Source organism: Vipera berus (genome assembly GCF_964194415.1).
Source record: "Vipera berus genome assembly, chromosome: 2".
NCBI lineage: Eukaryota > Metazoa > Chordata > Lepidosauria > Squamata > Viperidae > Vipera > Vipera berus.
In genome coordinates, this window is record NC_138203.1 from 73998251 (window position 1) to 74021312 (window position 23062).

General features: G+C 41.4%; 1 protein-coding gene across 2 annotated transcripts in view; it reads right to left on the minus strand.

Moving 5' to 3' along the window:
* BRD10 (bromodomain containing 10) overlaps window positions 1–21698 on the minus strand; it is a 67095-nt gene extending 45397 nt beyond the window's left edge. Inside the window, exon 1 of one of the 2 annotated variants that reach the window (XM_081320849.1) lies at window positions 20930–21698. In XM_081320849.1, the coding sequence (XP_081176975.1) occupies window positions 20930–21561 (632 nt within the window). In that variant the 5' untranslated portion in view covers window positions 21562–21698. The remainder of the gene's footprint in view (window positions 1–20929) is intronic. The other variant, XM_081320850.1, reaches the window with a different exon arrangement.
* Between the last annotated feature and the right edge of the window lie 1364 nt (window positions 21699–23062).

The following is a 23062-nucleotide window of genomic DNA, read 5'->3' on the forward strand; positions in this document are numbered from 1 at the left end:
GTCGGGCGGCAGTTTGGAGGTCCCGGGGGTGGCTCCGGCGATGCCCGGGCTGAAGGCGGTGCCGCAACCCAGCGCCCGTCACCACGGAGACCCGTCGCCGCTGGCGTGCAGGTGCGTCCACATAAAAAAAAGTGGAACCGCGCGCGTGTATCCACGCGCACGCATGCGCAAAAAAACATTTTGCGCATGCGCAAAACATTTTGTTTTATGCGCATGTGCATGCGTGGATGCACGCGCGCGGCTCCCACTTCTTTTTATGTGTGATGGAACCGGTTCCCAGTGGCTCTTTTGCTTTTTCAGGTTGCCGACCCCTGGGCTAGCACCTTAACCACTACACACAGTTGCCTTTTATCATTTTTGGAATCCCAAGGGCATAGGATTGTATCCTGAATTTCTAAGAGATAGGTTTATTATATGGGGTTATTACTTTATTGCTGAAATGCTTATATTTATTTATTTTTATTTATTTTAATTCCATTTATATGTGATTTAGACAACTTTGCTGATTTTAATTAATAGATCCAGCTACTTTTTTAAAGTGCAAAGAAAAATGGTTACTATGGGGGCCTGTAATTAAAAAAAGAAGTACCAGAAGATAGTAAGATATTACCAAGAAATCAATCTTTCATTTTAGTAATTTTTTGCATAAAGTTGTCCTAGATATCACTTTAAGAAATACTTTGTCTAAAAAAATGTTACGGTAAAGTTCTTTCAGTCTCCTATCTGCAACATAGATGCAATATATTGTAAATTTAGTTTACAAGGCTAGTATAAGAATTTCTAAGTAGGACATACAACATCCATTTCTCTGTTATCTCTACTAGACCCAAGATCTTGCTAAAAGAAAATAACAGATTTTATTGTAATATTGGCTGGGGGGAGTGGGGAAGGAAATAGGGAGAGAAAAAATGTAACATTATGGAAAAAAACAGAAAACTGAAAACTCTTCTACTGTATTTTGAACTCCAGCAATATAATTAACTAAAGTATTATATATAGATCTTCCAAAAGGACCCAGGAAACATAATTTATACTAAGTAAGATCTCCCAAATTTGGTACTAGCTGCAGAGATGTAATTCAAGATTTGGAAAACTGAATCCTCAATCTGCACAAGTGATGGGCAAGCATGCTGCACAGCTCCATTTATGCAAGTGGTGGGCACGCCTTCCCGCCACTCACATAAGTGGAGTATGCTTGCCTGTACTTGCCCACTGCTCGTGCAAATGGAGCATACTTGCTCACGCTTGCCTGCTGCTCGCACAAGTGGCGATGTGTGCACGCAAATGCTTGCCCACCACTTTCATGGCTCGGTTCTGAAGAGCTCAAGGCCCAGTAGTGAGCCATGGGCCGGGGATCCCTGATCTAGGTGACCCATGTGACCACTGGTTCAGAGATATTTCCTTACCTAAATAGAATAATACAATGACCATGGGCAGGCAAAAAAAAAACAATGGAAGTAGGAGAGACTTCTGACTTCCTGCCAGCTTCCCCTTTGATTTTCCTTGTAGGAAACACAGGAAATTACCATCATGTGACCACAGCTGCCTGCAGTGGTACAGCAGCATAGCAGCACTGAAGTGGTCACAACTTTACCAAATTTCAATCCCATGGGAGACATGAGTCCCAGATTTTGGATGCATTCTTCAAGTTAGTTCATCTGAGGTACCTTGGTTCAAAAATATTTTTGTTCTGTGATGCACTGTTCCACCCAATTAAAGATTACAATCAATCAATCAAACAAACACAAGATTTAGTAGTATGTTGATTCTGATTTAGACTACTTGACAAAATATTCTGTAGTTTGATCAAAGGAGTTAATCATATGCATCACCAGCATTTATTACAAATTTACATTCTAATGATTTATACAAAAATCCACTGATACTACAATCGCATCTAATAGCACATAGTTTTGGATAAGTATCAACAAAATAAAGTGAACATCATTATCTGGTACCTTTATAAAATGAAAAGGTAGATGAAAAGGGGCGTTGTCTTACCTGACCGCCTTTTCTCAGCATGATGATGGAGAATCCACGAATGGGTTAACTCTGTCTTCCTGCCCAATTAGACTAAGTCAGTCAAATTTGCCACGCCTCTCCTGGGCCAGGACACCTCCCAGTCACGATGAAGGCAAAGCAAATGACGACAGTCCGACATGTTGGCTCCCATACCCCTGACACAGGACCTGATGGACACTAAGGGGTGGGTGTGGATTCTCCATCATCATGCTGAGAAAAGGCGTTCAGGTAAGACAACGCTCCTTCTCCAGCATGATAGATGGAGAATCCACAAATGGGACATACCAAAGCTGCCCTGTCCCTATGGGAGGGAATCAGTCTGGGCCTGTGTCCCACCCTGTGGCACTACCTGTTTTAGCACTCTCTGGCCAAATGAGACATCTGCGGAGGCAAACCTATCCAGTTTATAATGCCTCATGAAAGGGGAAGGTGAGGACCATGTCGCCGCCCTACAAATGTCCTCAATGGATGCCTGTGTTGCCCAAGCCGCAGAAGTTGCAGCACTACGAGTGGAGTGAGCAGTGATACACCTAGGAACTGACAGGGAATGAGATTGGCACGCCCCTGCAATACAAGCCCTGATCCACCTGCCCCATAATAGAGGGTTGAAAGGAAACAAAGAGGGCTTCCGACTTGCGAAAAGACGCTGTCCGCTTAATATAGTGGCGTAAAGCCCTGCGGACGTCCAGATTGTGCCATTGCTGTTCCAAGGCATGAGATGGATGAGGACAAAAATCCAGCAAAATGACTTCCTGCGCTCTATGAAACAAGTATTGACCTTAGGAATAAAGGAGGAATCCAATCGAAGGACCACCCTGTCAGCATGAAAAATGCATAAGTCCTGTCTGACAGAGAGAGCTGCCAATTCAGAAATGCGTCTAGCCAACGTGACGGCTATCAAGAAGGCCACCTTAATTGTCAAGAACTGCAGAGTACAGGTCCTGATGGGTTCAAATGGAGGAGAGGTAAGGGTCTGCAAGACCCGTGACAAATCCCAAGAGGGATACCAGTGAACCACTGGAGATGTGGTGTTGGTCGCTCCTTTGAGAAATGAGCGTACCATAGGATGTTGAGCCAATGCCTCTCAATTGCCCCACGTAAATACGGTGGAGAAAGCTGCTACTTGTTGGCGGATGGTATTGGGCGCCAAGCCCTTGCTGAGCCCCTCCAATAAATAGTCCAAGATCCTCGGAATAGTAACAGCCGAAAGATCTAACTGGTTATTTGCACACCAACTACAGAACCTCTTCCAAGTGAAGTCATAGATCCTGTTTGTTGTAGGCCGTCTGGAGGCCTGAATCATCATAATTACCTCCGATGAATAAGACTCATGTGTCAGGAGCCGCCGCTCAAGTGCCAGGCGGTCAACTGGAGCCCCTGGGGTTCTGGATGATGCAGAGCTCCCTGGCTGAAACGCGATCTGGAGGAATCCTCCATGGGGGAGAGATTGACAGACTCATGAGGTCGGCAAACCATGGCCGTCTTGGCCAGTGTGGTACAACAAGTATCACCTCTGCCCGCTGTTGCAGTAACTTGTGGATGACTGCCGGGATCAGAGGGAGAGGTGGAAAGGCATACAGCAAGCCCCCGGGCCAAGGGCTGCGGAGGGCATCCGTTCCCTCTGCCCCCGGAGAGGGGAAGCGGGAGAAAAACTCGGAAACTGGGAATTCGCTGGACAAGCGAACAGATCCAGTACCGGCTGACCAAACCTCTCCGATATCTCCTCGAAGAGATCGGGATGCAGGTGCCATTCGGAATGATCCACTGTCGACCTGCTCAGAAAATCCGCCTGCTGATTTGCCTCTCCCAAGATGTGCTCGGCCCTGAGGGAGGTTGGTCTGCCCAGGATCCCAACAACTGGGCCTCGGCCATAACGGACCTGGAACGGGTACTCCCTTGCCGGTTGACATGGGCTTTTGCCGCCACATTGTCCATGAGGACCAGGACATGTTGTCTCGCCACCCTGTTACGGAAGTGGCGTAGGGCCAGATGTATGGCTCTGAGCTCCAACCAATTTATGTTGTGCTGTAGATCGGACCGGGACCACCGTTCCTGAGCCAACTGAGACCCTAGATGCGCCCCCCCAGCCAAACAGGCTGGCGTCCGTAGTCAGGGTGATCCGAATAGGCTCCTGGAACAAAGAGCCCCTGGCTACCACTGGCGAGGTCCACCACTGGAGGGAGTTTAGGGTCCGAAACAGAACCCTTACCCTTTGGTTGGTGGAGCTGGTGCCCAGTCTCTGAACAGAAGCAAGAACCATTGCAGGTCCCTGGAATGTAGTCTGGCCCATGGGATTATTCCCATGCAGGAAACCAACCTCCCTAAGAGTTGGGAAAGAACGGCCAGGGTGACTACACGCTCTCTCTGTACCTGAAGGACCAGGGCTCTGATGTTGTTCTGACGTTCCTGAGATAAATAGACCTGCATAGTTCGGTGTCTATGACCGCGCCCAAATGAAGAGGGAACTGTCTGGCTCACCGAGAACCTGTGGTCCTGGAGAGTCTTGATAGACAAAGCCAGGTCCGAGCCGCCTGGACCAATAGGGACTGGATGAGAATGTTGTCCAGATAGCACTGGATGCGTACAGGGATGGACCTCGAATGCATGGTCAGCGCCGCCAAGATCTTGGTAAACACTCTTGGGGGCGACGAAAGGCCGAACGGTAAGGCTCTGTACTGGAAATGATGATTCTTGTAGCAAAACCAGAGGAACCTCCTGTGGGCAGGAAGGATGGGAATGTGAAGATATGCTTGCGTGAGGTCGATGGACATCAGGAAGTCTCCCCTCCTGATGCTGGCCAAGATGGGCTGTAGTGTTTGCATCTTGAACTTTTTGTATGCGAGATGAGCGTTCAGCCTCTTTAGATCGAGTATTGCCCTCCATCCTCCAGACATCTTCAGAACGACGAAGAGGATGGAATAGAACCCCCTTCCTAGCTGCCTATCTGGGACTGGTTCTATGGCCCTTATTTCTAAGAGGTGCTGAATAGTCTCTGACATGAGAGCCTTCCTGACCGTATTTTTTGATAGCTGACAAGGAATGAAGTGCTCTGGGGGCACGGACATGAATTCTAGGGACAGACCGCTCCTGATAGTGTTGATGACCCAAGCACGCTTAAAAAGGTAGTGGAGGCTTTCTGACGAAGAGCCTCCTCTTGGCCAGCTGCTGGTAAGCTGGAATTCAAAATGGTGGCCCCAACTAGCGTGCCGCGAAAGAACAGCCTGGGGCTTCTGAGAGAAAGATAAGGGCAAACTACGATCCTGAAAAGAACTACAGTGAAAGCTATCTAATTGAGAAACCTTCCCCACGGGACTTGCAACAGTGAAACAGTTGAAACCTCCGGAAGGCTGAAGCTCAATCAGAGCTACAGCTCAATCAGAGCTACAGCTGGAAGGAGAAAGGCAAACTCTGATCATGAAAAGAATGCTATCTAATTGAAGAATCCACGAATATTTTCCTAAGGCTGGCAGCTGAGACCAGCCCATCCACTCAAAACACACCCCCACCCAATCAGAACACACCCACCATTCAAAACACACTCCCACCCAATCAGAACACACCCACCATTCAAAACACACTCCCACCCAATCAGAACACACTTAATCCCCCACCCAATCAGAGCACACCTCCACCCACAGAACACACCCCCTCTGGCAGTTTAAAAAAGAGGAACAAACAGCCACATGCTTCTCCCAGAAGAAGGAAGCTGAAGCCACCAGCCTGATGATGACGGATGGGATTCCGTCGAAACGTTGCTCCTACACCTTTAGTTCTACGCGGGGAAAAACCCGAATGACCAAAGATCCACATACGAACACCCGCGAAAACCTCAGAAAACAAATATCTTACCTCTACGGGGAGGAAATCCACCAGCTAACTAGGACCTACGAAAAACTCGAAGTACGAAGAGCTTCCATTCTGTGTGACCTCACATTCCTACGCAACTGCCGAGATCAAAATTTAATCCCCACATCCTTCCAATTGAAATTCCACTCCAACTCTGCAGGCATCAAACGCATCCTGATAAGAACTGAACTGGCCCTAATCAGAAATGAACTCCACACAAAAAGATTCCTCCTGGACCGAATCAACAGAGACCTCCTCACACTTCACCTCAAACTCAGCAACAAGATCCACCCCACACTTTGGGACAAATTCAAACAAATCGCTGTCTGGAGAGCTGAAACAGAGACTGCCTACAAAACAGACACACACCCCAATAAACTCCGAAGACTAAAGGAACGCCAGAAACAAACCCCTCCTCTCTCACAGCAACACATGAAACAAACTGTGCACAACATCTCAGATAGGATTCTCACCAAAGCCGAAACCAACATCCTGTCTAAAGGATTTAATTTTGCAGTCGCTCCCAAACACATTCCCACGGAAACCATTATATGCGGAGTCGAATCCAGCCTGACCAAAATTAACCCTGATGACGCCAACAAAATCAGACTCGAAGTTACCAACATCCTCTGCACCAGCAAACCACCCAAAAGCAACTTACCCAAAGAGGAACAGACAACACTACTTAACCTAAAAAATGACACCAGCATAATCATTCTGCCAGCAGACAAAGGCAATGCCACGGTGGTAATGAACTCATCTGACTACCATACCAAATTATCCAACCTACTCCGAGACTCCACATACAAACTCCTCAAGACAGATCCCACCACCTACCTGGAAAAAACCACAAAATCCAAAATAAAAGCCACCCCCATCAGTGAAGAGATCCAGAAAACAATCATTCCCAGAGAAAAATCATCCAGATGTCCTAAGCTCTATGGTCTGCCCAAGATACACAAAGAAGGAACCCCACTCAGACCCATAGTCAGCTCCATAGGCTCACCTCTACAAAATCTAGCCAAATTTCTTGCCAAACAACTACAGCCTTACGCAAATTCCATCACCTCACACGTACAAAATTCATTCCAATTCATAGAGATCATAAGTAAACTAAACTTACAGCCCTGTGACCTACTTGTGAGCTTCAATGTCGTATCCCTCTTCACCCAAGTGCCAATCAAAGAAGCCTTGACAGCTATCCTAAATAAATACAACCCCCCAAAACACATCCTAGATCTGACCAACCACTGCCTATCTAACACATACTTAACTACAATGGACAAAGATACAAACAAATGGAAGGAGCACCCATGGGATCACCCCTTTCACCTGTCATCGCAAACCTCTACATGGAACACTTTGAAACCCTTGCTCTAGAAAAATCCAACCACAAACCCAAACTCTGGCTCAGATACGTAGATGACACCTTCGTAATCTGGCCACACGGCAAAGAAAAACTGGATGACTTCCTCACACACCTCAATAGCCTACACCCCAAAATACAATTCACCATGGAAACAGAAGCTAACAATCAACTTCCCTTCCTTGATGTCTTAGTCTACAAGAAATCCAACGGCTCCCTAGGACACACTATCTACCATAAAAAAAAACACACAAACCGCTATCTGAACGCACTCTCACACCACCACCCAGCACAGATCAACTCCGTAGCCAAGACACTCATCTCCAGAACAAAACACCTAGCTGACGAACAACACCAAAAAACCGAACTACACACTCTCACTAATGTACTAACAGCCAATGGATTCCAAAGAAACACGATTACCAACTTAATCCGAAGAGAGACACCCACAAAAACCCAAGACAGAGAACAAGAAAATGGCAAAGCCCCCCTCCCATACTTAAAAGGGACCACAGACAGAATCAGCAAGGTCCTCCAAAAACACAACATCAAAACAGCATTCTACACAGACAGAAAAATATCCACCATCCTAAGAAACCCCAAGGACATAATTGGCTTAGAAAACCAAGGAGTATACGAAATCCCATGCACCACCTGCCCCACCACATACATCGGACAGACCAACAGAAGAATAAGTGCACGCATTGAAGAGCACAAAAACCCACTCAGAAAGGGAGAACAAACTTCATCCCTGGTCCAACACTTTGAAGCCACAGGACATGAAATTGATTTTAAAAAAAACAAAACTATCGCCAAAATTGAACATTTTAACAACAGAATAATCAGAGAAGCCATTGAGATAGAAAAACGCCCCCACAGCATGAACAAACGAGATGATACCTCTCGCCTACCAGCCATTTGGAAACCTGCCTTGATTGACAGACGAGTCCCAACCACCAAGAATGATACCAGACCCAAACTCATGATAACACCACATGACATCACCACCACACAACCATTCAAAAAGCAAATCCGAACCCACAATGATAACGAGGCACAACCACAAAACAGAAACCTAACTACAGCTGCAACATCAGCCACTTTAAACCCCTCCAAACCACACAATAAGCAAACTGACACCCACTATAAAAACATGGCACCACCACAAACACGAAGCCGAACAAAAGCAGCACAACTCACCAGCTCAGGTCTAAGGCTGGCAGCTGAGACCAGCCCATCCACTCAAAACACACCCCCACCCAATCAGAACACACCCACCATTCAAAACACAATCCCACCCAATCAGAACACACTTAATCCCCCACCCAATCAGAGCACACCTCCACCCACAGAACACACCCCCTCTGGCAGTTTAAAAAAGAGGAACAAACAGCCACGTGCTTCTCCCAGAAGAAGGAAGCTGAAGCCACCAGCCTGATGATGACGGATGGGATTCCGTCGAAACGTTGCTCCTACACCTTTAGTTCTACGCGGGGAAAAACCCGAATGACCAAAGATCCACATACGAACACCCGCGAAAACCTCAGAAAACATATATATATATATATATATATATATATATGTATGTATGTATGTATGTATGTATGTATGTATGTACTGTATGTATGTATGTATGTATATGTATATGTATATATATATATATGTATGTATGTATGTATGTATGTATGTATGTACTGTATGTATGTATGTATGTATGTATATGTATATGTATATATATATATATGTATGTATGTATGTATATGTATATATGTATATGTATATGTATATGTATATATGTATATATATATGTATATGTATATGTATATATGTATATATATATGTATATATATATATATGTATATATATGTATATATATATATATATATATATGTATATATATATATATATATATATATATATATATATATATATATATATATATATATATATATATATATATATATATATATATATATATATATATATATATATATATATATATATATATATATATATATATATATATATATTATACACACACACACACACACAAACGACCTGCTCAATTACTCAGAAGAGACGACTCAGCAACATTCTGGGAGCCAAAATTACGTCTATTCTGGGCACAGACTAAGTCGTGACTGGGAGGTGTCCTGGCCCAGGAGAGGCATGGCACGTTTGACTGACTTAGTCTAATTGGGCAGGAAGACAGAGTTAACCCATTCGTGGATTCTCCATCTATCAAGCTGGAGAACCATTAACCTTCAGTTGGATTTGGAAGGCTCATAGAAATCTGGGCCCATTTTATAAAATTCTTTAGTAAATCCATAGTTTGCTAAGTTAACACACATATTATATATTGCCTGTGAATTTTAGTACAGGCTTTTTCCACATCTAGCAACAGAACTGTGATTTTATTTTTATTCAAATCAACTAAATCTACTATCAGCTGAATATCATTTGATCTATATTTAATATCAATACAGCCCTGAAGAGATTACTTTTTGAATTTTATTAGCTAAATAACAGTTAAAATTATAATTGAAAATATCAAGGAAATAGGTCAATAGTACATGATGTATGATCTATATTAAGATTTATTATAACTATATGTTTCATTAAATCAAGATCACATTCTATTCTTAAAAAATTCATCATACAATGGATAGACCCTAGGAACAAGATAACAATAAATGTTTTATATCATTCCACAGGAAAGCCATCCAAATGGTTTATCATTATTTATATTTACCTGTACCTTTTTATCTCATCCATGAACAAAAGAAAATGTAATAATTGTTAAGAAAAATCCAACCACAGAAGATACATTTTAATCAAAGAAACATGTATATCTTTATCAGTTAAAGTTTATTATATAAATCTGAGTAAAATTTCAAAAAGTGAAAATTTATGTTCTTCAGTGAGCTATATATCTTATCATTCCTATTTTGTTTAATATTGTAGTTGTGATAATTTTCCTATATTTCTTTTGCTTCAGACAATTTGATAAGATCCTACCAGATTTGCACAATTTGCCTACATATTTGGAAATAAGTTGTTAACATAAAATCAGTTTGCTCTAATATGTTATTATTTAACTCTTAGTTTTTGTATGTCGCTGTATACTCAAGACTGGTAGTGGGTCAACTGATCATTTGTTTTCACAAAGTTTTCAATTTGTCTTTCAATCAGTCAATTAGAATAGAGCTGGAAGGGATCTTGGAAGTCTTCTAGTCCTGCTCAAACAGGAGACCCTATACCTTTTCAGACAGTTGGCTGTCCAGTTGTTTCTTAAAAACTTCAATGAGGAAGCACCCACAACTTCTGAAGGCGAGCTGTTCTGCTGGTTAATTGTCCTCACCGTTAGGAAGTCTCTCCTTGATTAGTTTCCATCCATTGTTTATTATCTTGCCTTCTGGTGTTTTGGAAAATAAGTTGTCCCCCTCTTTTTTGTGGCAGCCCCTGAAATACTGGAATACTGCTATCCTGTGACCCCTAATCCTTCTTTTCTCTAGACTGGTCATAGAGAAAACCATTCTTCATATGTTTTTGACTCCAGGCCTTTAATCATTTTAGTTGCTCTTCTTTGCACTTTTTCCAAAGTCTCAACATCTTACAGGTGAAACTCAAAAAATTAGAATATTGTGCAAAAGTTCATTCATTTCAGTAATGCAACTTAAAAGGGGAAACTAATATATGAGATAGACTCATTACATGCAAAGCAAGATAGTTCAAGCTGTGATTTGTCATAATTGTGATGATTATGGCTTACAGCTCATGAAAACCCCAAATCCACAATCTCAGAAAATTAGAATATTGTGAAAAGGTGCAATATTCTAGGCTCAAAGTGTCCCACTCTAATCAGCTAATTAAGCCATAACACCTGCAAAGGGTTCCTGAGCCTTTAAATGGTCTCTCAGTCTGGTTCAGTAGGAATCACAATCATGGGGAAGACTGCTGACCTGACAGTTGTGCAGAAAATCATCATTGACACCCTCCATAAGGAGGGAAAGCCTCAAAAGGTAATTGCAAAAGAAGTTGGATGTTCCCAAAGTGCTGTATCAAAGCACATTAATAGAAAGTTATGTGGAAGGGAAAAGTGTGGAAGAAAAAGGTGCACAAGCAGCAGGGATGACTGCAGCCTGGAGAGGATGGTCAGGAAAAGGCCATTTAAAAGTGTTGGGGACTTTCACAAGGAGTGGACTGAGGCTGGAGTCAGTGCATCAAGAGCCACCACACACAGACGGATCCTGGACATGGGCTTCAAATGTCGTATTCCTCTTGTCAAGCCGCTCCTGAACAACAAACAACATCAGAAGCGTCTTACCTGGGCTAAAGAAAAACAGACCCGGTCTGTTGCTCAGTGGTCCAAAGTCCTCTTTTCTGATGAGAGCAACTTTTGCATCTCATTTGGAAACCAAGGACCCAGAGTCTGGAGGAAGAATGGAGAGGCACACACTGCAAGATGCTTGAAGTCCAGTGTGAAGTTTCCACAGTCTGTGTTGATTTGGAGAGCCATGTCATCTGCTGGTGTTGGTCCACTGTGCTTCATTAAGTCCAGGGTCAACGCAGCCATCTACCAGGAGATTTTGGAGCATTTTATGCTTCCTTTCACAGACGAGCTTTATGGGGATGCTGACTTCATTTTCCAGCAGGACTTGGCACCTGCCCACACTGCCAAAAGCACCAAAACCTGGTTCAATGACCGTGGGATTACTGTGCTTGATTGGCCAGCAAACTCGCCTGACCTGAACCCCATAGAGAATCTATGGGGCATTGCCAAGAGAAAGATGAGAGACATGAGACCGAACAATGCAGAAGAGCTGAAGGCTGCTATTGAAGCATCCTGGTCTTTCATAACACCTCAGCAGTGCCACAGGCTGACAGCTTCCATGCCACGCCACATTGATGCAGTAATTGCTGCAAAAGGGGCCCAAACCAAGTACTGAGTACATATGCACGCTTATACTTTTCAGAGGTCCGATATTGTTCTATGTACACTCCTTGTTTTATTGATTGCATGTAATATTCTAATTTTCTGAGATTGTGGATTTGGGGTTTTCATGAGCTGTACGCCATAATCATCACAATTATGACAAATCACAGCTTGAACTATCTTGCTTTGCATGTAATGAGTCTATCTCATATATTAGTTTCTCCTTTTAAGTTGCATTACTGAAATAAATGAACTTTTGCACGATATTCTAATTTTTCGAGTTTCACCTGTATATATTGCAGCCCAATCTGCTTAAATTTAAATTTAATAAATAATAATAATAATAATAATCTTTTTTGTAATGTGGTGACCAAAACTGGATGCTGTACTCCAAGTGTGGTCTTACTAAGGCTTTGTAAAGTGGTACTAATACTTCACGTGATTTTGATTTTATGCCTCTGTTTATACAATCAAGGTTGTGTTAGCTTTTTCGGCTACTGCCGCACGCTGCTGACTCATGTTTAAGTGATTGTCCACCAGGACTCCAAGGTCCCTCTCACAGTTACTGTTTGTGAACCTGGTTTTGCCTAATCTGTATATTTTATATATTTATTTATTTGCGGTCACAGACCAAAGTACAAGTACAACAAAAGAAAAACATGGGGAAAGTAAAATCATAGACAATTTGACACCAGAAGCCTTGGTTGAAGGGAATTGTAACATTCTCCTCTAATAGTTACAGCTCTTAAAAGAAATTTAGAAACGTGAGAAGTGATGTATGAGGGGCCTAGACAATATAAGACCAAATTACTAGCATTGGGACCAGAAGGGTCTATGTCAAGGAAAGACAGTAACCTAATCTGTATTTGTTCCCTTGTTTTTTTCTTGCCTAGGTACAAAACCTTGCTTTTCTCCACATTAAATTTCATTTTGTGGACAGGGCCCATTGTTCAAGTCTGACAAGATCTTTTTGGATCATGAGCTTGTCTTCTGTGGTGTTGACTATTCCTGCCAGCTTAGTGTCATCTGCAAATTTGATGAGTTCCCCTTCTATTCCCTCATCTAAGTCATTTATGAAGATATTGAAGAGTAGTGGGCCTAAGACAGAAACTTGTGGTACCCCACTGCTTATCTCCCTCCATGTAGATTAAGGACTACTCATTGAGTACTGTTATCAGCCAGCTACAAATCCATCTGGTGGTGATGCTGCCACATTTTTCTAGATTACCAATAAGTAGGTTGTGGTCTAATTTGTCAAATGCCTAAAATCTAAATATACAGTGTCCACAGCATTTTGCTAGTCTACTAATTTAGTCACTTTGTCAAAGAATGAAATAAAATTGGTTTGGCATGATCTGTTTTGAACAAATCTGGGCTGGCTACTATTATAACTTTATTTGTTTCTTGATGTTCACAGATCTGTTTTCTTATTATTTTTTCCAGTTTCTTCCCAGGTGCTAATGTTAGGCTGATTGGTCTGTAGTTTCCTGGGTCTGGTTTTTTTCCTTTTTGAAAATGGGAATCACATCAGCTCTTGCTTATATTTTGAAACTTTTTTTTCATTATCTTTAACTTTTGTTGCAAGACTTTGTTCATTCTGAGCCTTAGATTTCCTGACTTCATCTTTGCAGATTTGATCTATATATGCTGGTATTCTGCCTTATATGTCCCTCTTTCCATTTTTTGTACTTATCCTTTTTGTCTTTCAGTTGATCACAGAGATCTTTATGCAACCATGCTGATTTCTTCTTGGATTTCTTTTTCAGTGGTACTGTGTTGGACTGGGCTTTTATGATCATATTTTTCAGAGTTTCCCATACTTCTTGAGTTGTTTTCCCCTTTAGGATTTTCAACCATGGAATTTTTCTTAGGGACTCTCTGAGTTTGTTAAAATCAGCTCTTTTAAAGTTTAAGACACTGGTTGGAATATATTCTATTGTTTGTGTTTGCATTATATTGAATTCCAATATGACATGGTCACTCTCGTCCAAGGTTTCAGTATTTTCAACTCCCTCTATCACTTCTTCTCTATTAGTAAGAATTAGTAGTAAGAATTCAAATTAGTCTTACCGGTATGTTTATTTTGGGGCTTTTTGCTTACATGTGTAATAGTACAACCACACATGTGTGTCTTATAAGTCTCCTTTTCCAAACTGAAGGAACTAGCTCTTCCCACATTAAATCAAAATATTACAATGCTTCAGAAATCTACTTTAGAAATGTGCTGCCATTCAATGAGACATTAAAATACCAACTTCCAGATGGTTTAATAAATTATTGCAGGTGTAAATTTAAGCAGATTGGGCTGCAATATATAAGGAAAGTCAGTTGTGCATCTTTGTATCTGTTGAAATAATGTTGAACAAGCCAAAATATTATCAAGCCTAAAAAAAATCTAATGGTTAAAAAGCATAAGGTATTCCTTGTCTTATGATCATTTGCTTAACAATTGTTCAAGTTATGATTGCTTTGGAAAAAGTTATTTACAAACCTGTCTTCCGTCTTATGTCCATCACATCACCCCACCCCTTTAGTCATGTGACCTTCACAGCCAGTTCCCAAAATATTATTGGGAAAGCTGGATTTGTTTGAAACCGTATGATTTGCTTAATGACAGCAAAAAAAGGGCCATAAAATTGGGTTGGTCATGTGCTGACTCTTTGATTATCATCAAAGATATTCATGCCATGCAGCACGTATGCAGCCATCTGCACCTCTAGTCTATTTATTTTTTCCCTAACAGCTTTTTCTTATCTCTGAATGTAAGAATTAAGAATGGCCACTCCTTCCTTTGGGACAAGCTATTCTACAGGACAAGAGCACTTACACAGAATACTCACTTTCATGCACTTTCCACAGATGTTCTAATAGAAAGGGGCTTTCAACAGTTTCTCTCTAATGATTTGGCATTATAATTACTAAAATAAGTATGTAATGAAGGGATTGTCCCATTTATACACCAGAGGCAAGGGGGTAATTGAAGGCAGAAGTTGGGAGTTAGCTCAGAATCATAGCCTAGACAACCTCAATCTGTCAATGATAGATTTATGAATATATATTTAGTGCCAAGAAAGGCAAGTACTGAGAACCTTCTGATATGTTGAAATATTAAGGGAACTCATTTATAATCATTTCCAGTTATTTAATCAAAATTAAACTGATTCCTTGTTTAAACATTAACAAAATGACTGCTATCTTCCTCATGATTGAAAAAACAATGAATCTTTTAGACATCTCCCTAGGTCAGGGGTAGGCAACCTCGGCTCTTTTATGACTCATGGACTTCAACTCCCAGAATTCCTGAGTCAGCTGACTCAGGAATTCTGGGAGTTGAAGTCCATGAGTCATAAAAGAGCCGAGGTTGCCTACCCCTGCCCTAGGTTAAAAAAAAGATACTATAATTTTGAAAAGGAAAAATAAGAAAAGGTCCTCCATACACTGAGAATATGCAACATACTCTCTGAATGCATTAAATAGGAAGATTCTATCTAGAACAGGTAGTTTCAAAGATACACAGTCACCAAGCAGAGAGATCTTTATAGATAAAAAAACATTTTGAATTGCACACAGAAATATACTGATAGCCATTATACCATGGTATTCGAGAATAGGGCGGTATATAAAATCAATTAAATAAATAAATAAATAAATAATAGGGTCTGGTCATTAGGCAGCTCCATTGAGCCTCAGCTGAAGCTTCCATGTGGTCTCCAATCAACTATGAGTTACTATAGTCCAATCAAGAAATGAAAAGGACATGAGAGACTGGCTGGCTGGGGAATTATAGGAACTGATGTCCACATCTCTTATATGTGCCAAGTTTGAGAAACATTGATGCAGTAATCTATTAGATTACTAATTTGAGTCAGTTTTATTTCATAAAAATGGGAAGAAATGATGGGCAAATAACCAGCAACTCAAAAACTCGATCCATAACTGATTACAGTTGATGGCTCAGTAGTTAAAAGATGTTGAGGTCATCTGAGCTTTGTGTGACAGGGTGAGTCCCTGTTGCTTGCCCCAGCTACTGCCCATCTAGCAGTTCAAAAGCATGCAAATGCAAGTAGATAAATAAGTACCACTTCCGGTGGGAAGGTAACTACGTTCTGTGAGCTTTGGCGTATAGTCATGCTGGCCACATGATCATGAAAATGTCTTCAGACAACACTGTTTCTCTTGGCTAAAAAATGGAAATGAGCACAGCCCCCTAGAGTCATATTCAAATGGACAGTGGAAAACTTTACCTTTTTATACAGTCTACTGGCAAACCCAGTAAAAATTAGAACTACAATAGGTTGCCTTTATCAGTCTGCCCAATTGGGGAGTTTGGGACTTGTCTACTAAGGAGCTGTTCTGTTTTGTTCCAATCTAGGGGAAAAAGTTGTTTGGATTTCCTGCCCAAAGTTCAAAAAAACAAAAATGATTTGTGAAAATCTTATGCATACAACATAAGTATGTAACTATGCATCCCTGCATGTGAAGAAGCTTTTAATATGAGAAATTCTCTTTTAAAGCAATATTGTCCTTGTTTTTCTTTATATATAAAAAGAATTTATTTTAGAAAAGCGGAATGCAACAAACATCTAAATAAACAAGTTACATATCGTCTTCTTGATTTTTGGTTCCTATACAGAGAAAAATTTGAGAAAAAGTGTTTTATCATCTTAAAATGTTGCTAACTAGCCTCCTTCACAATAACATTCTCATAAATTTGCAGTAAAAGTGATTATTTTGTCAAATTAAGTGATACATTTAAGGTCTGATGTCACTGTCTGAGATAACAAATTATGTTATCTGATGGTTGCAACTAGGTTCTTAATAACCTGAAACCAACAACCTGTTCTAACTGGATAAAGTTTTATCTAAAAAGGATAAATGTTGAAAAAAAATAGGAAAGAAAGTATTATTTCTGGTTTGTTCAGGCTTTTCTACACAATATCTGCTTAAATTCTTTCCTCCCCCTCCACTCCCTCCCACCCGCCCCTTCTGTTCAATTGTGTGTCCAATTCTTGGAGACTGCCTGGATAAGTCCCTACAGTTATCTGGGCAAGGTTTTTCAGAAGTGGTTTGTCATAACCTTGTTCTAGGACTGAAACTGACTAGGCTAGGTCACTTAGCTGGCTTTGAGTCTAAGGCAAGTCCAGCACTCATAGTCTTCCAGTTTCTAACCTGATGCCTTAACCATTGTATCAAACTGGTGTAAAAAGGTATTCTTGGGGTCTCTATTAAGCTTTATAAAAATGCAGGCGTCTTTCGCAATAGTCATTCACATCTAGTAGCCATCAATAGTTTTGTCTCTTTTTTCTTTTAAAACATTTTAAATTAACTGCAGCATATTCCATTGCTTAATAATGCACTTATGAATAAATAGTTCCTTTTAGCTGTCTTGAATCTTCCATTTACTGCATTCCTAGAGAAAATTGAGATGTAAATATAGTAATAAATAAGAAATTTGATTACCTTGGCATTTGGAATTCTGAGTGGAAGCTATTTTTTCAACAGTATGTAAAGACTTAGAAAAGAATATAATTTATTTTAAAAATGCAGAGATATGACAGAATTGAATCCTAAAAATAGGCTGGCTATCAATATTAGTGTAAAGTGAGAATTGCTAACTATCATATGAAAGCCATTTAAGATGTTTTGTACAAAGTTTCTGTAAACCAAGAATTAGCTATGAACAATTGTACTTGCTGAAAGTACAGTGACAAAGAGGAACATAAGAACAATTTAGAAATAGCCTCACTGTGTAAAATTAAAAGCTTATCTAGTTCATCCTTCTATTCCCACCAACCAGATGGCTTATAGGAAGTTTACCAAAAGAACACAAATAGCCTCCTGTTCATGTTCTCTAACAATTGGTAATAAGAAATATCCATCTTCTGATGGTATTTCTGGTGTCAGAAATAGTATGTGCATGTCAGATTGAAGTTCAGTATAAACATCCCTTACTTTAAATACTGGTAAACAAACCAAATCCGCTTTCTGAAATAAATGGGATAAGGTAGGGAAACATAAATTGCTTAATTTTCATCCCATCAATGGAAATTCTCCATTGATCAAAACTTTGAATAGTAGGAGCTCCTTCATTTGAAGTATGTAAGACTAGATTCAAGTCCTATTTTCATAGATAAAATTTACATAGTTAATTCTTCATTGTTTCATTAATTTAAACATCTATATTCCATCTTTCAGTTCTAACTGAACAATCTTTGATGGCAATAATTTCCCTGACCTAAAACAATGAGACAAATCTCAATTTCATCCTCATTTTCTCATTTACTAATATATAATATTAAACAGAATCCTCTTATTAATTGCTTCATCAGCAATTACATTGATGTATCAGAGTGTTCAGCTATGGAGATAATGTCCATTTATCCTTGCAACTTCAAAATTGTAAGAATAGCAATTGTCACACTTGCCAGATCTAAAAGTCAACATCTGCTTATAAACAAAGTTAGGGGATACATATATAGATATATCTTGTGTTTGTGAACTTTAATCTACCCAAACTACTCAAGCTCATCTTTTAACATTTTAGGAGATATTTTAAACAATATTGTTTGTCAGATATATTCCTAAAGATATTTGTTTTCATATTGTAGCACAAAATCCAATCTCTTTGGTTTCTGGCTAGAGGAAATAATAAAGTGTTGCATTATAAAAGCAAAAGAGAACATAAAGGTAAAGGTAAAGGTTCCCCCACACATGCGTGCTAGTCGTTTCCAACTCTAGGGGCCGGTGCTCATCTTCGTTTCAAAGCCGAAGAGCCAGCGCTTGTCCGAGGACGTCTCCGTGGTCATGTGGCTGGCATGACTAGACGCCAAAGTTGCACGGAATGCTGTTACCTTCCCACCGTAGTGGTCCCTATTTTTCTACTTGCATTTTTAAATGCTTTCGAACTGCTAGGTTGGCAGAAGCTGGGACGAGTAACAGGCGCTCACTCTGTTACGCGGCACTCAGGATTTGACCCGCCAAACTGCCGACCTTCTGATTGACAAGCTCAGCATCCTAACCTACTGAGCCACCGTGTCCCTTTTAAAGAGAACATAATATTTGCTAAAAAAAAAATTATGACCAAATTAATTGAAATTTCAAGCACTGCTGGGAAAAAGGGTATTAATGAGCTAATGTAGCGTGCTAAATACTGGCTTTATATACTTTGGTATCTGCATCCAACTAGCTCATCCAGTAATTAAACACCATCTAGCTCATCCAGTAATTAAACACCATAGTTATTTGTAGTAAATGAAAAGCAAACATCCACAGAAGTTGTTCATGTTCTTCAATCTGAGTTTTCACTAAGCAGAAAATCCCTCCTTCATCTTCAAACTGTCTTGCTTCATTCAGGCCATTACCAGCATCAGTCAGCAACTCAGAACCTGAACGATTTCAGATTCAGAGTTAAGGAAGAGTAAAAATGTACCATCTAGTTCATGTTTGTCCATTGAGAAGAAAGGGATTGATCTGATAAACTAATTTTGCAAACTTAGGTCTATTTTTGTGACTTAATGCTAATGAATCAGAACAATTAGAAATATAGATTTCTTCTAATGCTGTCTTTATTTAAATAGGTAACTGTGTACAAAAGTTGTAGTTCAGAAAAAAGCATCTAGTTTTAAGAGTATTTTTACAGCTCAAAATTCAAATACTGCAAAACAGTATGCGAGCTGCTGAAAAAAAGATCAAAGATGCTGATGAACAAACAAAAAGAAAATTCTAAATTTTCTTATATTTCATTTCTGTTAATCTCCACCAAGAGTCTTTAGTAAGGTTTTTAAATGAAGAAATGAAGTACTGTATATCTCATTAGCAATGTACAGTATCTACTTCATATGCAGAAAGTCTTGGATTAATCTCTGGTTTCACTCAATCTGGCACCTGTGTAGCTGACACTAGCATAGGCAAAAATAAGACTAAATGGGTCAATTGTATAAGGGAGATTCCGATTCCTTTTCTAGTCCATGGAAAGCTGTTCCCTCATCTACCTTATGATGTTATAAAAGATTTATACAATAAATTTTCTGACCAAAGCTATTTCACTTATAATCTATTTCTCTCACTATAACATTAAGAAGATAGAATGCACCAAAAGAAAATACACAGACATTTTGTGGTGATCCTCATTATAAATTATAATTATACTTTTTATGGAAGTTTAGCCACTCTCAGCAAAAAACAAACAAACAACTTGCAGACATTCAGAACAATGCATTCATAAGTATAAGACCAAATTCTGGTGGCAGTTTGCATTTCACACTAAATTCAAAACAAGTCACTTTGTGGCTCAGTATTATACAAAACCAGGCCATTAACCACATCACTTTACCCCACTTCTAAACTTTGTCATAAATGATCATCAGCTGTGCAGTACAACAAACTCTATATTCATGACTAAGATCTTACTAATTCAGTTGGGCTTATTACTTAATATAATTGTAGCCTCAAGAAAAAAAAAGATGGTATGTATCGTTTTTTTTAAAAAAAAAATCTAGTTAATTTGTACAGGTCTTACACTCTCACAGCCTATATTTCACAAAAGTAGAACTCCTTCCACTCTGCGTAAACTTTTTTCCTTAGTATTCTGATACAGCAGATATATTACACCCAGTGCTTTTTTTGTAAAAGAAAAAGGTGCTGGAACTTATACATGTCATACAACCCGCCTTGCCTATCCTACAAGGTTCCATCCAAAAAAGGTGCCGGAACTCCGTTCTGAGCGTTCTATGATAAAAAAAAGCCCTGAATACACCTACCGAGATAGCAGAGCCAGTTTCTGTTCAAGCATCATCTCCACCTTCTGGGCTTGTTTGGAGAGCCAGTGATCTACCCCATGAAGCCGATAACAGGTCTCCAACATCAATCGGAAATCGCCCACAAAATCAGTAATTCCTCTGTACTGGCCAGAAGCAAATTTTTCTTCCATTTTCAATAGCCACATCCCGGGTAATTGCTGAGATTTGGGGCAAGGCAGACAGCCACTATTTTCTTCTGTGGGAAAGTCGGGAGCACCCGTTTGCCCGGGCTCACTTGTTTGGCTTTCCCAAGGTCTTAAGAAAGGAGCAGTCAGAGGCCGGTGTTTTTCTAAGAGAAACTCGCTCAGGATCCTATAAGCCTGTTGCAATTCCGGGCTCAGGGTCTGCTCCCAATCGGGGTGGCCGCGAGCGCTCCCTCCCTCTAGCTTGTCTCCTGTCAGGAGGCAGCCAGTGAGCGCCGGGTCCGTTAATGCCTCCATTCCGCGCTCCCCAGCTACGGCCGTCGTGGCAGCCACCACCACCACCTCCTCCTCCTCCTCCTCCTCCTCCTCCGGCGGCGGCGGCATCTCCATGTCGTCTTCCTCTTCTTCGCTACCGTCGCCCTCCTCCCCTTCGGGCTGCGCCAGATTCATGCCCCGCCGCCGCCGCTGCTGCGTATGTCGGCGCCCGTGGAAAGCGGTCCCGGCATCCAACAACTTGAAGAACTCGGCGCCGCTTCAGCCGGCCTAGACAGCTCCCGCCTGCCTCTTCTGGTTAGGCCGGCCTCGGTCGAAAGAAGGTACAGCTTCTTTGCTCGCTTTGGCCCCCCGAGAGGCGGCGGCAGAGGCCTCTCGTCGTGGGGAAGAGCTGTAACCTGTGGCGGCAGGTGAGAGCCCCTCTTAACTCGCCGGGGCGGAGGAAGCGGGTTCTGAAAGCCCGCCGAGAATTCCCTCAGAAAGGGCTGCCCGGGACCTCTCCGTCCGTGCGCTGCAGGACCGAAAGGGGCGTGAGGAAGCCGACGCGGAATACCTGCCTGAGTGGAAGGAGCGGCTGCCGGGGCCCCTGGCTCATTGCCTCGCTCCCCCGCTGGACCAAGAGGCGTCCGACCGGTAGGGAGGCCTGCGCTCCCTCCTCGCTCTGCGCCCGGGCCCGACGACGCTTCTCTCCAGCCCGCTGGCTCGGCTGAGGGACGCGCGGACGAAGCCGGCGTGCTGTCAGTTAATGGGGGGCGCTGCCAGACCTGAGCAGTCCCCTCCCCCCCAGCCAAGAGACAGAGAGAAGTAGTGGGAGAACCCAACCTCCACTGCCTGCGCAGGCGTAGTAGCGGCAAACTCGCCAGTAGCGTTGACTGCGCGTTTTGTATTGGACACCTGCTGGAGAGTGACATCATCAGGGAGTGACGAGAGAGGAGGGAGGAGGAGGAGGAGGAGGAGGAGGAAGCCGGGCCGCTCTTCGGCTGGAGACGTTGGCTGCTTGCAACCGATTGGAAACCTCACCGTGGGGTCCAAAGTGTGAAGAGCTGCCGGAGATGTGATTTCAAGTAAAAGCGTAATGCTCACGTTAAGACTCATTGACAAACGTTAGAAACCTTCGGTGTGGCGCTGTTCTTCTACCTGCATTTCGTGAACCTTCTAACGCGACTAACTGCAGTCTGGTTTGTTCACCTGGTGTGATTTGAAAACAGCCACGGAATGGAAGACGCCGATTGTAGCACCTTCTCGATTTGAAGTATTAGGTAGCTTTGTCCTGAATGGTAAACGCGGAAATTCTTTTGAAAGGGAGAAAGAAAAATGGGGCTTCGAGGTTCGTTTGTTTTTTAATTAGCCTCTCATCAGCGTTGTTCCGGGTTTGTGACTGCCGCCGCTATAGCAACAGGAAGAATTGCTCTACTCCAGGGAGCCCTCGGTGGCATGTAAATACTACATGGCTCATATTTCTGCGTTCATAATTTAAGAATTAATTTGAATGCATTTGGAATGAAAGACTAGTTGCTGCAATCGAAGGCTTTTTAAAGTATTTATGTGAATTCATATTTTGTGTGTACAGTACTATATTTCCTATTCACTGTCCTAACCATGGAATTTGTTAGAATGGTAGGATATAACCCTAACAAATAAATATTTTGTTGTTTTGATTTACCTTATAACTTACTAT